A 16,343-nucleotide genomic window follows, 5' to 3' on the forward strand; every position below is an offset into this window, starting at 1 on the left:
GATTGAGCGCCGGCCTGCGAACCAAAGGGCCGCAATCCGATTCCCAGTCGGGGCGCCGGCCTGGGTTGCGGGCCAGCTCCAAGTGGGGGGCATATGAGAGACAACCACACACTGATGTTTGTCTCCCTCTCTTCCCCTCTCTCTAAAAATAAAGAAATAAAACCTTTAAAAAATTTAAAAAATACTTTTTTTGACATATTATAATATTAGAAGAAATAATCTCATCCACATGGAAACCTAGACGCTAAGTCACCCCTCAGATTCCTAGTGTACGCCATCTACTCAGTCTGCAAAGGAAAAAAAAAATATCAAGGATTCCTTCCCTACCTGGAGGCACTATGTACATAGCTAGCACGTGTGTTTATACATTGTAATGTGGCACATTGCGCCGAGGCTGGACTGAGAAGCTGGAGTCCTGGGTCTCTGATCCCCCTTGGCCTGTGTTGGATGTGTGGTCTCTGGTGGGCGCTGCCTTCTTTGGGCCTCTGTGTCCTTATCTGTTGAGTCATGGCCATTCTCGAATCATTTCTAAAGTCGTTTCCAGTTTGAACATATTATGAATTTGCCCTCATGGTGATTGTTCAGTGTCCAATATGAGTTCCTTGTGATCAATGTGATCAGTTTTTTTATACTTCCTTCCTGAAACACACTGAGGTTATTTTGGTTAATCCTCAGTGGGTCTCAAACTGCCTGCACCAGAATGATGTGGAGAAGCTGTTGAAACACAAGTTGCTGGCCCCACCCACCGAGTTTCTGACTCGGTAGGTCTGGAGTGGAGCTGAGAGGCAGCATGTCCAACCAGCTCCCAGTGAGGCTGATGCGGCCAGTCTGGACCACACTTTGAGAATCAGTGTCTGATCCCTTACTGTTCGGTCTTACCACCCATCCATTGCTTCCTCTTTAATTACATTTTCTTTTTTCCCTCTTCATTCACAAAAATACTTTAAGAAAGGCAATTCTTATTCTTGAGGTAGAATAGAATCATTTTCCATTTATGGCAAGAGTCACAGAATAAAAATCTCTCCTAATCATAACATCTACCTTTCTCACTCTATCCAAAATGATGTACTTACTGCTCCGAAGAAGCCAGCCCGAGCAAATGCCTCTTTCCTCGCTAACTGCATCACATAGTCCACTTTGCTGTTGTATTTCTCCATTTCAGTCATTTCCTTCCCAAAAGCTCGAACGGTTCTTATATTTCCAATACGTTCCTCAGCCAGCTGGGAGAATAACACCACCATTTCAAGGGGAGCAAAGTCACATGTCAAGATTCCTAAAGGCACAATTAAAATGTGGTTCTCGTTTTTAAGACACTGTCGATGTAAAGTGGCTTGTGATATATGACTAAGTCAAAAACAGGTTGCAGAGGAGAGTATAAAGAACAATCTTATTTTTGGAAACATAGATCTACCTACCTTTATGCACATCATATAGAAAGAGAAACGGGGGGTAGATAGCTAGATACAGAAATAGATCTTTATGCAGAGGAAAAGATATATTAAAAGAACAAAGTCTAAGATATTAATGACAATAACTGAGAAGTAGGACTATGCATGTTATTTTTTCTCTTTATATTTTCAGATTTTCAATGAGAAACATTCATGGTTTTTATAATATAAAAATATAAGTTATTTTTAATTTTTTAAAGAGACAACATTGGATAGCACTGCAAAGCTACCTTTAAATAATAAAGAATAGTGTTATCCATAAAGTGTTTTGAAAACATGGTTAGTATTTTTGTTCTAAAAGAAACAGTGATGGCAAGAAGTAAGTCCATACAAGGTTCAGTTAAGTTGGATCTACTTTGACACATGGGTAGTAACCTAGTCTAGAAGGCAGAGTATTTTAGGTATCTAGGATCTTGGGGTCTGGAAATGTAAGGAAAAATAAGTACTTTTTGAAAAGCTGATTCCTTAGGGTCTGCCCACTGGTGCCTTGGCTCTGAGCTCATTCAATGGAGACCATGCTAAGGAAGGGCCTTTACCTGAGTGGCTTGTGCCAGGGAATCCTGAGTGACTTTGGTCAGTTTCCGTAGGTATCGTCCATAAATCACAGCGAGGATGGATATCGGAGGCACCACACTCAAGACAAAAGTTGCCAGATGAGGTGAGACAAAAAACTGTTGAAAACAAAAACCAAAAGGTGTTTGTTACACAGAGTAGCAAAAAGTTCTAGCTACTGTAGGTGAGTGTGTGTTTCAGGGGGTGGGCAGGCTTGAAGGTACTGTCTCAACGTTGTACATCCTGCACTGGTGGAACGTTTCAGGCACTGTCACTCTTCATAAAACCCTTGAGTCTTCAGCATGCCACAAAGGAGTGATGCGGTCAATTAAGGGCTGCTCAAGAAAGGGTGGAAGTATCCTACCTTCCACGCTGCACCACTGCCGGTACAATGCTGTGTACGCGAGGCCATGCCGCTCAACGACAGGGAGGCAGAGGTGGGGCGGCGTCCTGCCCACGCTGCCCGGACCACGCCAGGAATTCTGTGTTCAAGTCTGGATTGCGTCAGGGACGCTGAGCCAGAGCACTGTGCCCCACTGAGATGACTAAGATGGCAGAGACCCAAAACACCTGCATCATGTGACAGGCAGATGAAAGAGACGCAGGGGGAAGATAAAACTAACAAGTGGAAGGAGAGTTACAGTGGTTTCCATGGCTCAGTGGACTGGAGCACAGTGGATCTGAACTCATTATAAGGAGGAGAGTCCTACAGCTGGAGTTGACTGAAGAAGAAATAGCCAGCTTCTAGAAGCAACACGATTGGGTTTCCTGTCAACCCTCAATGTGGTGATTGTATTCTAAACTAGCAGAATACCAGCAGTACTAGCATCTACTAGCATTACTAGCATCTAGTAGCATCTACTAGATTATACTAGCATCTCTTCACCAAATTATTAAAATCTGCCAAATCTCATTTGCACAGAAAATAGTATAATCAGTACAAGGCTGACCTAAAATGTTGAGAAAAGGTTGCAGACTGAAACGTAAAGGAATGGACAGAACGACCAATCATTCATTCACTTACTCACTCATCCAACAACTTGTTACCAAATGCCTACCTGCAGCAAACACTACCTCAGGCGCCTGGGAGAGAAATGACCTGCATGGAGTTTCACCCAAGGGACGGGGAAGCGGACAGTTAGAGAGCAAGCAGAAGAAAGAGAGGGAATAACTTCAGGCGTAACATGGTCTTAGAAGAGCACGTGAGGCAGGAATGACCCGCCCTCAGCAGAGAGGCCACGCAGTCGAGCAGGGCACTGGGACAAGGGTCGCCGTAGGGACACGTGCGGGGGGAGTGATGCAATTGGGGGAGGCCGGACCGTCTGGGCCTGAGTGCACGCCCACCCCAGTGAGCCGAGCACACGGTGTCCTCTGTAGTGGAGCAGGAACGCCTGTCGGGCTCCCCAGCACCCGAGGGGTCTGTCGCAGAACGACCTGCCTCCCCCGAGCAACAGGCTTCTGAGGGCTACTGCAGGGGCCTGTCCCCACAAGGAACGCAGGAGCAGCAGGAACACTCATCCGCGTGCTAGGCAGGAAGATCCTGCGTCTAGGTGACCGGACTGGCAGTGCGGCAGGGACACCGTTCAGTTCTGGTGAGTAGGCTAACCATCAAGCCGGTGCAGGGAGCCGTGCCAGAGAAACGGCACGTACTGCTGCTCCTCCAGAGCCAAAGACCAGGTCCCAGGCAACACCGCCGGACAAGGCCCTGTGCTGGGCTGAATGTTGGTGTTCCCCCAGAATTCGTCTGCTGAAGCCCTAATCCCACTGTGGCTATATTTAGAGAGGGGGCCTCTAAGAAAGTAATTAAAGTGGAATGAGGTTATCATGGTGGGGCCTTGATCCAACAGGACTACTGTCCATAAAAGAAGAGACACCAGAAAGCCTGCTCTCTTCACACAAGGACCAAAGAAAGGCCATGGGAGAATACAGCAAGAAGGCAGCCACCTATAAACCAAGAAAAGAGGCCTCAGAATGAGCTTACTTTGCCAACACTGTGACCTTGAAACTTCCAGCCTCCAGAGCTATGAGAAATGAATCTCTGTTGTTTGAGTGACCCAGTCTGCGGTACTTTGTTATTCCGGCCTGAACTAAGACAGGCCCTTTCTGATAAGCCAGCTGAACTACTATGAACCATTACAAAAATGGCTCCCAGCTCTTCCTGAGCCCCAGGACTATTGCTATTTGGATGTGAGCCTTTAATGCAGGAGAGGTCTTCTTCCAGAGCTTCGCTTCTCTCTTGGCTGGGAAGATATGAGATTTCAAAGCTGCTTTCCATTCCATAAGTCACATGTAAAGGCTCACACTGGCAACGCGTTGTTCTGCTCTGGCCTAGGCGGTCTGGCCTGGCTACATGGGATGCAGAGGACAAAAACCCAGGCTTCTCCACTTGTGAGAAAGGGTCAGTTGCAGCCCCCATTCTACAAGTCTAGAACTACGCTGTCTAAAACGACAGCCTCCTATGGCTGTTGAGCACTTGAAAGGTGGTCAGCGTGCCTGAGGAACTGAGCTTTGAATTTTATTTAGTTTTAACATGTTAAAATTAAAATTTAAGAACCCATGCTCCATTTCTATTTAGTCATTGGGTAAATGATGAGTATGTCTGGAAAACTTGGTAGGTATGTCAATCTACTTTTTCAACAGCAAATTTTATGAAATCTAAATATGGATCAAGTATTTCCAATGAAAATCTAACATCCAAATTAAGATGTTTTATAAGTATAAAATACACATTGGGTTTATGAAAAAATAATATAAAATACCCGATTAATAATTTTTATATTAATTACATGTTGAACTGATAATAAAATATATTAAGTAAAATATATGAGTTAATCTCGCCTTTTTGCTCTTTATAAAGTGGCTACTGGAAAACTTTAAATTACACACGTGGCTTGTACCACATTTCTACTGGCCAGCAGCGCAGGTCTGGGAGGAACGTGGTTTGCAGAAGTGAGGCAAGCACACAGCAGATGCTCAAGCCATTCCATTAGGAAAGGATCAAAGGCTGGGGCGGGGGACAGAAAGCGTTCCCCTTAAAGGAGGACAGATCTACTTCCGTGCCCAGGAGGACCGAGTTGGTCGTCCCTTCTCTGAGAGGAAAGGAGCGATCCCTTGATCCCCAAGATGGCAGAGCAGTTTCCCCGCCTTTGGGGAAGGGTGTGTAACTTCCTGTCTTTCCCCTAACCCACTGCTCAGCGTCCAGAGGGCGGCTGCCGCCTGCTGCACTTTTCTGCCTTTCCGCATTCTCAGAAAACCCAGGCCACAGCATCATCTTTCCTAAACCCAACGGTCCATTCCGCAGATAAGGTCTCATTCTGGGGAAGTGCAGGTGCCAGAGGCCACGTGGGAAGAGGCAGTCTCAGTGTTCCTGCAGCCCCTGTAGCCGCGCCCCCGGCTATGTGGCTACCGAGTGATCAGAACAGCTCACCCTGAGCCCAGCTCATGCATGAGGGGCCTGACGAGAAGGTCTCCATGAAAGCCAGGCCAACATACCATCATGCCAATACCGACGGAGGCCTGGGCCCCGGCCCGGAGCCCATCTGAGAGGTTTTCAGTCACCGAGCGCCCCAGGAGTGCAGTGTCTGAGGAGAGGCGGTTGATCAATTCTCCTGTGCGAGTCTTGTCAAAGAAAGCGACCTCCTGCCTCAGGACGGAGGAGAATAACGAAGCTCTCAACCTATTCACAATGCGCTGACCTGCAAAAGCAAACAGACACTGTGTCGGCTTGGGTCCAGACTCCCAGGGCACAGCAGCCCAGCCCACATCATCGCCTCCACTCGGCGATACAGCCTTGGAGGCACATCAGTGCCCTGCTGATCCCCTGGAAACGGGCTCGCCCGTGCCCTGGCAGATGGACAGGCTGGTGCTAGTAACTCTTAGTAACTCAGACTGTGGGTGCTGAGGAACGGCGGCAGTGATACCATAAACATAACGTGACTCAGAGATTTTTAAAAATCATTATTTACAAAGAAGTTTTACTATGTTAGCCGATCAAAAGCTAATTGTGTTCTTCCTTGGCAACCCTTTTCGGTATTGAACTTACAAATGGTAACAACTGGTTAATTGTCTACTGAGTATTTATTTTGTTAACTAAATGCCAAGCAGCCGACTTAGAGTCGGGCGTCCCAGGCTCAGTCATTACCGCGGTAGTAACCTGCCTCTTAACAGCCTGGCCTGACGTAGTCACGCTGTCAAACTATCACCCAGCTCCTACGAAGCGGGGAACGCAAGTCTGGAGCAACTCCCAAAAGAGGCCCCCCGGCTCCAGCCCCCTGAGTGAAGGCTTTGTTCTCAAACCTCACAGAACACGAACAGGGCTCTTTCCCTCACCGCTCAACTCCCATTCATGGAGAAGGAAAATTGAGAGGAGAGCACCTGATCTAAAGCAATTCATGGCTCCCACATCTGGCCAGTGTCCCCACCGAATGAGAGGAGGAAGAGGGGAAGAGGCTGGGGCCCGGAGCACGGGACACCCACATGGCCCCCCTTCGCGTCCTCCAGGAGCCCGCCCACCCGGGATGAGGGGCCTTTTCACCTGAAGTTTGCATGAGGTAGACACGAACAGCGTTGGCCGCAGCACCACACAAGAAAACGCCGCTGAGCGCCAGGCAGAGGCGGGTCAGGCCGCTGCCATAGTCCGCAGTGGGGCTGGTGTAAATGATGTCAATGATCTTCCCCAGGAAGAAGGGAGCAGACATGGTGATGACACTGGACACAGCTAGGAATCCAACCGCGGCTGGAAAACACAGGCCACTCTCAGGCCGCTGGCACCTCGACAAGGGGGCAGGGCACGGAGACTTTCCTCCCTGTGGCTCCCAGACCCTGGCTCAATGCAAGAGCCAAAGGGGTTCCAGGGCCAGAACAAGTGGGGCATCTGCGGGAGGGACCGATCTTACCCGGCACCCCAGTGAACAGCTGTCTGCATTACCCCGATCTGACCCTCTCCACCCAGCAAGGAAGGACAGTGCTAACTACAAAAATCCGCCTGCCTTTCCCTTCTGCCCGCTGATATTCATCTCAGCTATTTTTTTCTACACTCATGCTATTCATTGTTATTCCCTGTATCTTAGCTTCCAGATGAAATTATGCAGCTAAAGCTCTTGCTTATGTCTAGTATTTCAAAATACTTTAAATAAACTTTAAATGCACAGGCATTCATTACACACGTGCTGTGTCCTTAATATTACTGCTTTGGGGAATAAAGCTCCAGAATATCAGCCTGACATGGAAATAAGTAAGAACACAACTGTGCGCACACCTGAAAAATAGACAAAGGGGATAGAGTCTTATAAAAAAAGAGAGAAAGAAGAGACTGAGAATCTTCAGTTGGTAACGACACACATCACAGACGACTGCCGTCATAATAAAAGGAACACAAACTACAAAGACGGGCCATTTTCCATGCACCGGATAGGTAAAGGTCACAGCTGGACAACATGCCAAGCTGGGGAGCTGAGGGAAGAGGCACTCACACCGCCAGGGGCAGCGCAAACGGTAGCATTGCGATTGGTAGTGATTTGACTGTCTTGGTCAAAACAGAAATGCATGTTCCCTTTGATCTAGCAATGCCACCTCTGTGAGGTTAACTTGTACATTCCTATGTGTGTCTGCAAAACTCTGCATTCAAGCACTTTCAGTAGAGTATTGCTCATCCCAGCAAAAGATTCAAAATACCCTAAATAGGCAGAACAAGTTAAATCATTCGTGGAGCATGTATTTTATACATATCATGCAGTCATTAAAGAGAATGAGACAACTCTGTAGTACTGACAGGAGCGATCCACCGAAATATACTGGGAGTGAAAAAAGTCAAGGACACAGATGCTCACATTCTGGGGAGGGGGCTCTTTTATTTGGTTTTTCAAGGCTGCATACACATGGAACATATTGGGAGAGGAGCAAGAAGCAGGTAACACAGTCCCTTCCATAGAGTGGTTCTGGGTGCTTGGGGGGCTGGACATGTGCCCCTGTGAACCTTTCTGCGTTTGGCCCTATCAGGAACCCAATTAGTGCCGCCACTAGAGAGTCAATGGTCAGCGAGGTTCCTAGAAGAACACAACATGGATTGAGCCCCCAGAGACTGGAGTTCCCAACACCGTGCAAACAGCAATTGCTTCTGTTTGCCTGACCTAACACTTCAGTTAAAGGTATCATTTTCATGTGATCTTAAAAACACACTTTGAGTAAACTCAGTATCAACCGGTTATTCAGCTCGCAAACAGAACTCTAGATGAAATGTGAACCTTTTAAGTAGTGAACATGTCACACAATCCCTCTCTTCCTTGAGATTGTCTATGTCCTCTTCCTAAAGCCTGTTCTGCCTGGTATCAAGCACAGACGCCCGACGCTGCCTGCCTTGCTCCCTCTTCTTTCTTCTGTGGCACTTCACACCTTTGGGTATTCGAAATGTTTCTCTTGTTTACTGTCTCTCTGCGAGGACAAGCAAGATTTCGGTGTGTTCACTGCTGTAACCCCACTGCCTAAGGGACAGGCACATGGCAAAAGCTGAATAAATAATGAATGAATAAATAAACTGAACTTTGACAAGGGAGGCATAAAAGTGTATCAGACCAAAGTTCTGATGAATAAATAAATTGAACTTTGACAAGGGAGGCACAAAAGTGTATCAGACCAAAGTTCTTCAAGAGCGTAACTAGGAATGTAAGATCTGGCAGCTCGGAAAGTACACATGGAAATGACTCCTTTGCACACAGCCAGAAAGTCCAGGGCCTGGCTTAAAATCCCATAATCACAATTTAACTAAATGATGTGAACCTGGCCAATGGCCATTTCATCTTCTTGTAGGAACTAGTGTCTTGTTTTCAAGTGCCAAGGACTGAAAGCCCAAAGGGCAGGGAAGCCGTCTCACTCGGGGTTCTGCAGGGCACGATCCCCATGGGCTAGCACGCTCCGGAAACAGGCGTCCGGGTGAACTGGGGATTGACTGGAAAGCCCCGGATTTCATCTTGCGTTGGGGATTAACCTTTCAAGTCTTTCTTTAGCCATGGGAAATACCTCCAAAAGTGTAATATATGTGAAGCGCTGTACAGATCCATCTCTCCCTTCTTCCTGTAGTTCTAAATCAAGGTTACGATTCCAAAAGAAGAATCTGTATTTCATGAAGGAAACGTCCCATGATTTTTGATTCTGGAAACTAGTTCTTACACGGTAATGATAACAATTACAAAGAGGAAGGAATTTAGCTACTCCCAAACTCTTTCCAGGATACCCCCTCACTTATTTTTTCACTTAATTAAAAAAAAAAAACAGATTACCAGCTTGTTTTATTGCCATTTGACTCTTTTCTCCGACAGGCTGGCTGTAGACAAAGGTAGAATAAAAGACTTGTTCCGCTTTTGGTGGATCTTGTTAATGCAAGTTTTCTTATGTATTATTGCCTTTGACATTAGTGAATAATTTAGGCTTCTCCCTGAACTCGACAGGCTGAGCCTCTTGCAACACTGAAGTCTTCTCCACCTTTTCTCCACGGTTAAGTCTCTTACTTACTCCTATCCTACAACGAAGGGATCTCGGCAACTTCTCTGTCTCTTGACAGTTTAAAATATCTTTCTGTTACCCTTTTCCTACTGAATTGTGGCAGTTGGTGAAAGAAAGATTCTTCAAGAAAGAAAACCTAAAATGTGGATGGCTGGCTGAAGGGCTCTGGGAGACAGCTTGTGGAAGGACAGAGGTTTAGGGCGGGAGGAAGAAGCTGACATGCCTACTGCCTGCTGTACATGGGGTAGAGCTTTTAGGGAGTCACCTGCTGAACAACTACAGCTATCCCCGCTGTCATTCAAGGACTAAAGACACAGCACTTGGAATCCCTGGCACTATCTGAAGCATCTGATCCGCATTATCTCCTTCAATCCTCCCAACAATCCTCTTGTCATTCTGGGTTTTTCAGAGAGGAAGCGCAAGCACAGACAGGTGATGAAGCTTGCCCAATGTCGCAGGACCACATTCTGAGGCAAAGCCCACCTTCGTCTTCCCACATTCCAAGCAGAGACAAAGCACAGACGCAGCCTGGGGGTTAGGGCAGGCCAGGGAGAGACAGGCTGCAGGGGAGAGCTGCTCCAAGGGCCCCCCAGCTCAGGGAAGAGCACCAAAGAAGGAAGGGGGAAGGTAACAGGTTCTAGATTATACAGTAGGTTAGGGAACGTGCTGCAAAACAGGCTGAGAAGGGCCTTAGGTTATGGAGCGATACAGTCAGATTTACATTTCAAATAATCCACTGTGGCTGCTTGCAGAGTGAAAGGAGAGGACACTACAACAGCAGACAGACAGATGGATGGTAAAACACTGTTCCGGTCAGGTGAGGGGGAACTAGGGAGGAGTACTGTGGGAGCAAGGGATAAGGAAGGTGACAAGGACCGGAGATAGTTTGAAGGACAAGACTCTACGGGACCTGATACTGGATTTCGGGGGGGCCTCTGCAGACTCTATGGGACCTGATACTGGATTTCGGGGGACCTTTGGAGACTCTACGGGACCTGATACTGGATTTCGGGGGACCTTTGGAGGGCTGTTTCTGAAGTTGGGGCCGACAGGGTCAGCACCCTAACTCTGCCACCTGGCTGTGTGACCAAAGCACTCGAGCTCTCTGTGCTCCAGTTTCTTCATCTGTACAGTGGCAATAAAAATACTAGCTTCCTCATGGAGATGTTGTGAGCTGTCAATTAAATCCACATGTAGTGCAGTGCCCCGTATCTAGTAAGCAATAAGTATTTGCTATTATCTTTATTACTGTTGTCACTGCAAGGAGTCAAGAATGACCGAGCACGTCTGGCTTTGGCAAAGGTGTTCACACAGCGGTCCCCGTTCTGAGATGCGACAGAGGAGAAAGGCAGCCTCAGGGAACTTTGGTTTGTAGTCATGTTAAATTCTCAGGTGTCTCGTGGACATTCTGTGGATCCAGGTGGGTACTATAGGCAACAAAGGAGCAGGGGAGTTGTGCAGCTCAGAGGCTGAATGCAGGAACCCGACACCTGGGCTGGGAAGAGGAGGAAGTGAAAACCCGAGGAGCTGAGCGAGAGGAAAGGCCTCAGGCCCACGGAGGAATCTGTGGAGCCAAGACCTGAGCCCGGGCAGGTCTGGTGCAAGGCTAAGCTGCTGGCGTGTGCTGACGAGGCAACGGTCAGGCCTGGTGCCACACGAATGGCAGGGAGCCCCGCCTTTGACTCCAGCACCCGCTGTCCTGTGGCCGCATTGTGGCAGCCATCCTGTGTAATTTAGGATTTTCCAGTTGCCACATTAAAAGAGTAAAAGGAACAGGTCAAATTCATTTTAGTAATACATTTTATCTGATCCAATATATCCAAAGTGGTAATCAACATGTAATCAAGATTTTTGAAAGTAACGATAGTTTACTCTTTTTTCATACTAAGTTCTTTCAAAATCTGGTGTGTAATTTATACTTAACACCAGTGTCGACCAGCACATCTCACAGCCCAGAATGCCAGTGCGTTCTCTGAAATACGGCGTCCCCGCAACAAACATCCTGGCTTTCCCGAGCAGTCCTCCTTTCAAAGGTTCGGCCACACTGTCTTTGCGTGACCTTTTGCCCTGACTTGGGCATCAGGAGACTGTCATTCTAAGCACTGCTCATCCTCTCCTGGCTTATTGCACCCAGTGGTTTTATACTCTCCATCGGTCAATTCACGGTCTGTCTTCACAAAACATAATGACAAATTCAGCAAAAGCGCCTGGCGGGCAGCAGGTTCTAAGAATGGTCCTAATCTGAAACCACACAAGCCCTTATCAGGAGTTTCCGGCGCCCTCCCCAGTCCTCCCCCGAGGCCTCAAGCCAAGGGGACACGGGGGTGTGGAGGGATGGCTGTGTGCCTCTCACAGTTTGGCTAGGAAGCTGCGCGGAAGTGTGGGGAAGGCCAGCGGCTCTGCACACAGAGGCCCACCCCGCCAGATCTTGCAAGCTGGAAGCATGATTATAACCTCGCAGGACCCTAGGCACACAGCCCTCACTCCAAAGGCCCAGCTTGAGGCACCCTGTCTCCGGCCTGACTCCCTGGGGTGGTCAGAGACCTCAGCAGCTTCTATCTGCCAGGTGCAGCAAGAGGGCTCGGACCTATGGCTTCTTATCCCCTCAGTGCACACGGGCCTCCTAGTGAGCCCCTTCATCTTTTCAGACTCCTCTGGCCAAGGTGATAAAGATGAAGAATTATCAGTGAAAAAGGGCTGGAGAGCCACTGTGCCGGTCCCAGCTGTAAGGCAGATAGCTGCGAATGCCCGCCCACAGTGAGATGTAGCAGGCAGGGGCAGGGGGCTGGGCAGGCCAGTAATGTGAACACATCTGTAAGCGTTGCAGGCCGTTTTTAAGTTTCTGATACAAATTACTTAAGATCAAAATTTTCTGGTCACACAATTCAGGGGCTATATTTGCAAACTGAAGCAGCTGAAAGCATTATTATTCAGGTGCACAGCTGATTTTTTTTAAAAAGATTTTTGTATTTGTTTTTCTATAAATTAACAAATTAACATCGGAATTCCTTCAACTCAGTTCTCTTCGTTTTGTTGATTAAAAATGAAGCACGTGCGCACACAACTGCTCTTTGTCTCCAGCACTTTAGAGATGTGCCAACATCTGGGGCTGCTCTTGTGATGATAGGTTACAAATTAATAATGACCCCTCACTTCATTTTAATCCCACTAATGCCAACATCCAGATTAGCTTCAAAATATTATCTGTAATGGCTTCTCAGGAAACCATGTCCTAATAAGAGTTTTTATCAGATTTCTTTATAAGATACAATATGTATTATGTGTTTAAAATTTTTTTTAAATTAAAAGTGTACAACCCCAGACTTATTTCGTCCAATGTTACGTTCACAATTATTCAACATGACATATCAAATAGCTCCCCTTCTTAAAACAAAAGGAGGTACAGTTTGGGCCTTGTTTGAGGCTGTCGTCTCAACATATCAGCCTGGCAGGACATGCGGGGACATGGTAAGAAGGTGCAGAGCTGATGGTCATGAGAGAGGCACGGCTGGGCGACTCAAGAGGGCTGAGCATGTGCAGCACCAGGAAGCCTGACACCTAAAATCCTTGACATTCACTATTTCAGAAACGAAACAAAGCCGGCTGTCTGTCCTCTTTGAGTTGCGCGCAGAGTGGCAGACACATCCTGCAGTGCTTGGGGTCTTTCACGTGAGGCCGCCATTGGGCCTGCGCCTACCACCCTTCATTCCTGCATCGGAGGCCCTCTGAGCCCTGCCGTGTGCCACACACACTGAGGACCAGAGAGGGGGAGGGGAATCAGGCACAGCCACTCTCCCAAGCAGCTCAGTCCATGGGAGCAACTAGTTTCACAATTTTTTTTGGGGGGGGGGGTAAGTCAAACCTGTGTGACTTCATTTTCCACATTCTTTTTATTTTTAAAAAATTTGTACTGATTTTTTTTTTTTTTTTTTTGGAGAGAGACATGGATTTGTCGTTCTACTTATTGACATATTCACTGGCTGCTTCCTATTTGCATCCTGACTGGGGATCGAACCCACCACCACGGCATTCCGGGATGACCTTGTAACCAACGTAGCTACCCGTCCAGGGCTTCAAAATTTTAAAAGAAAAGAGGATCTTCATCTCCATCAAAAGCTACATACAGCCAAGCAATGAAATAATTCTCTTTACTCCTCAGGGATACGAAGGATCCCCCTAAGCTTTGACAGTCGGGGGGAGTAAAGTGCTCTCAACTGTAACTGCTCTCCCTGGCAGCCCCAACCTGCCCAAATCCCAAATCACTCTCTAGGAGGGGTGTCCTAAGGCGATGGATCTGCAGCAAAGATTGCGGGATTCTCCCGGGTGCCAGGTGTTGCAGGTGGCAACAGCCTAGCAGGCCCTCAGCACAGATGCAGTTTTATCCTTAGCCATGTGATTATTTCATTAATGACCCCCCTCCCCCCAACACACACCAAAGGGGAAGTCCCAGCTGGAGCAGAAACCAGGTTTCCTTCTGCTCACCAGTGTAGCCCCAGGGCCCAGCACACAATTAAAAAATGGAGATGTAGAGAAATCTGGAAAAAAATTGCATTTAAACATTTCTCTAAGAATGGCTAAAAATGAGGAGCTATAGAAAAAAAATCTGTGTCTCTGGATTTTATTTCTAAAAAACGTTCCTTTACTTTTAAAAAGGACTCACGTATGACTTAGTTGCGTTGTAATCTAAAGTTCCTCAAAACTTCTGGAATTCACAGATCTGTAACCATCGAGGCCAACAATTCTGAAAAGTGTAACCACCTACTTATCGCTCAGGGAGGCAAAAGCACCGGGACAAATCGGAAAGGTTCAGACTGTTTTTGCTTCACAGGGCAAAAATATTGCCTGCTGAATAAACTTGCCTCAAGCAAATAATGTTTTAAAATTAATGTAAGTACAAAATAGGTATGCCTTTGGCCAGAAGTAATTTCTAATAATAAGAGATGTGGGGGAGGGGGCGACCCAGCTGATTTTGAGAATGTTGACAGAGCCAAACAGGAACAAGGACGAAGAGCCGGATTTCTAAAGAGACAGTGCTCCCCTTGGATAATGTGTCAAGCTAAGCAAACAAATATAAAGGGGACCTTCAAACAGGTGTTCAGCTCACCTAAAAGCCTTGCCTGACCACTGCGAGGTGAGCGCTCCGTCCAGCCCTTCTCGGTAAAACCCCCAAGTAAAAGGCCACCCCTTCCCTCCTCGGCGCTGCGAGCCGCCCAGCGTCTTGCACTGTTCACTTTCGGTGGCCCCGCAGTGCCCTCGTTGGAGGTCCCGGGACCACGCGCTTTCTAAGGCGTGCTGGCTGACAGAGGGGAAAGTAGAGGACGAGGACCGGAAGGGCCCTACCTGCCAACCTCCGGCGTTCGGGGTACGCCAGCCCCAGGAGCTTCTGGGCCTCCGAGCGCCTGGCCGCGGCGGGGCGCAGCCGGGAGTCGTCTTTGGGATCCGCCGCGGCCGCAGGCAACGCCGGCCGGCTCCGCCAGGCCTCGCCCCTGGCGCGGGCGGCGAGGGGTGGGCTGCCAGGGAGCACAGTCCGCGGGAGCCCAGTCCGCGGGAGCCCAGTCCGCGGGAGCCCGGGGGCGCCAGGGGATCGCGCCCACAGCCCCAGGAGCCGCGCGAGGCCCGCTCCGCCGCCTGGGCCGCCCGGACGCCCGCCCGGGTAGCAGCTCGTCCAGCGGTGCGGGTTTCGCGCGGCTCCCGCCCTCGCGAGGAGCCCCGGCCCCGCGCCCCAAAGCCGCGGCGGCCCCAGGCCGGTCAACTGCGGCTGGGACACTGGGGCGCGGGCGGCCGGTGTCCACGAGCAGATGAGCGGGCCCCGCCTCACGAGCAGCAGCGGCCAGGCAGGGGGGCCGCGCATGGCGCCGGGTCCGAGCCGTGTGTTTCAGCCCACCCGGCTCGGCGCGCACGGAGCCAGAGGACCCTCCCGGCCCGGCCGAGCGGAGGGCGTGCACTCGGCGCCGCCCGCCGCCCCGCCGCCCCGCCGCCCCGCCCGCTGTCACCAGCAGTCACCCGCTTCATCAGGCCGCCGGCCCCAGCGCCCGCCTCGGGCCGCGCACCACGCCCCCCAGAAAACCCACACCAGCCTCAGGCGCCCGCCTCATGGCGCCCCCCACTGGGCAGTCGAGCGCGTGGCTTGCCGCCCAGGTGGTTGGAGAGGAGAGAGAGGGAGGCTTTGAGTACCGCCGCGCCTGCGCACTGGCGCGCAGGGAACTTTTTCACGCTTCCCAGTCTCCTCCCGTCAGAACCCGGGAGAGGCGCGAGCCCTTTCTCACGCCTGCGGACTCGGCGGAGCGCGCAGACGCGATCACACGATGCCCGGCGCAAGGATGGGGCAGCACGACTGCGAGCTGGACAGGGCGGGCAGCAAGTCCGCGGCCCCGGCGACTCTAGCGGGGACGGGTCCTGTCACCCTACGTCCCGGTGCCGAGCACAGGACCGAGGCTTAGGAACACTGCTGGAGAGAACATCGCTGCGAATCAGCTCAGTTCTGAGAAGCGTTATGGGGAGGTGTTCGGTGAAGAGTGACATTTAGATAACTTTGAGAAGGGAGAGAGATCATTTTATAGCGGCAGCCGAAGTGCAGAAGCACACGTGGTGGGAGCACTCCGGCTGCTCAGAATGGAGACCAGCCAGAGTGCAATGTATTTTAATACCTGTGCCAAGAAAGCCGGAGGAGAGGACCTCTATACCCACCAGGTCACAAGGAGACCTCGTGGTGGGGGCATCTGTAAACTGCTCCCCTGTAAAATGCTCAAGGGCCAGCCTGGTTCTTACTTATTTAGTCGTGGTTGAGGATTGTGGATAAGCTTTTTATTGACTGGTAGGTATTTTTCAGGTCTGGACACTTGCTTC

General features: G+C 49.5%; 1 protein-coding gene across 1 annotated transcript in view; it reads right to left on the reverse strand.

The window, feature by feature from the left end:
* The window catches only part of ABCB10 (ATP binding cassette subfamily B member 10), a 31,629-nt gene extending 16,203 nt beyond the window's left edge, over window positions 1-15,426 (reverse strand). The window contains exons 1-5 of the mRNA XM_054576724.1: window positions 14,838-15,426; window positions 6,535-6,735; window positions 5,493-5,695; window positions 1,985-2,119; window positions 1,074-1,220 (exon numbers count right to left, since the gene is read on the reverse strand). Of these exons, the coding sequence (XP_054432699.1) occupies window positions 1,074-1,220; window positions 1,985-2,119; window positions 5,493-5,695; window positions 6,535-6,735; window positions 14,838-15,348 (1,197 nt within the window). The 5' untranslated portion in view covers window positions 15,349-15,426. The remainder of the gene's footprint in view (window positions 1-1,073; window positions 1,221-1,984; window positions 2,120-5,492; window positions 5,696-6,534; window positions 6,736-14,837) is intronic.
* Between the last annotated feature and the right edge of the window lie 917 nt (window positions 15,427-16,343).

Source organism: Pteronotus mesoamericanus, unplaced genomic scaffold, assembly GCF_021234165.1.
Source record: "Pteronotus mesoamericanus isolate MK-2021 breed Mesoamerican mustached bat unplaced genomic scaffold, CSHL_Meso_final contig_347, whole genome shotgun sequence".
In the NCBI taxonomy this organism is placed as follows: domain Eukaryota; kingdom Metazoa; phylum Chordata; class Mammalia; order Chiroptera; family Mormoopidae; genus Pteronotus; species Pteronotus mesoamericanus.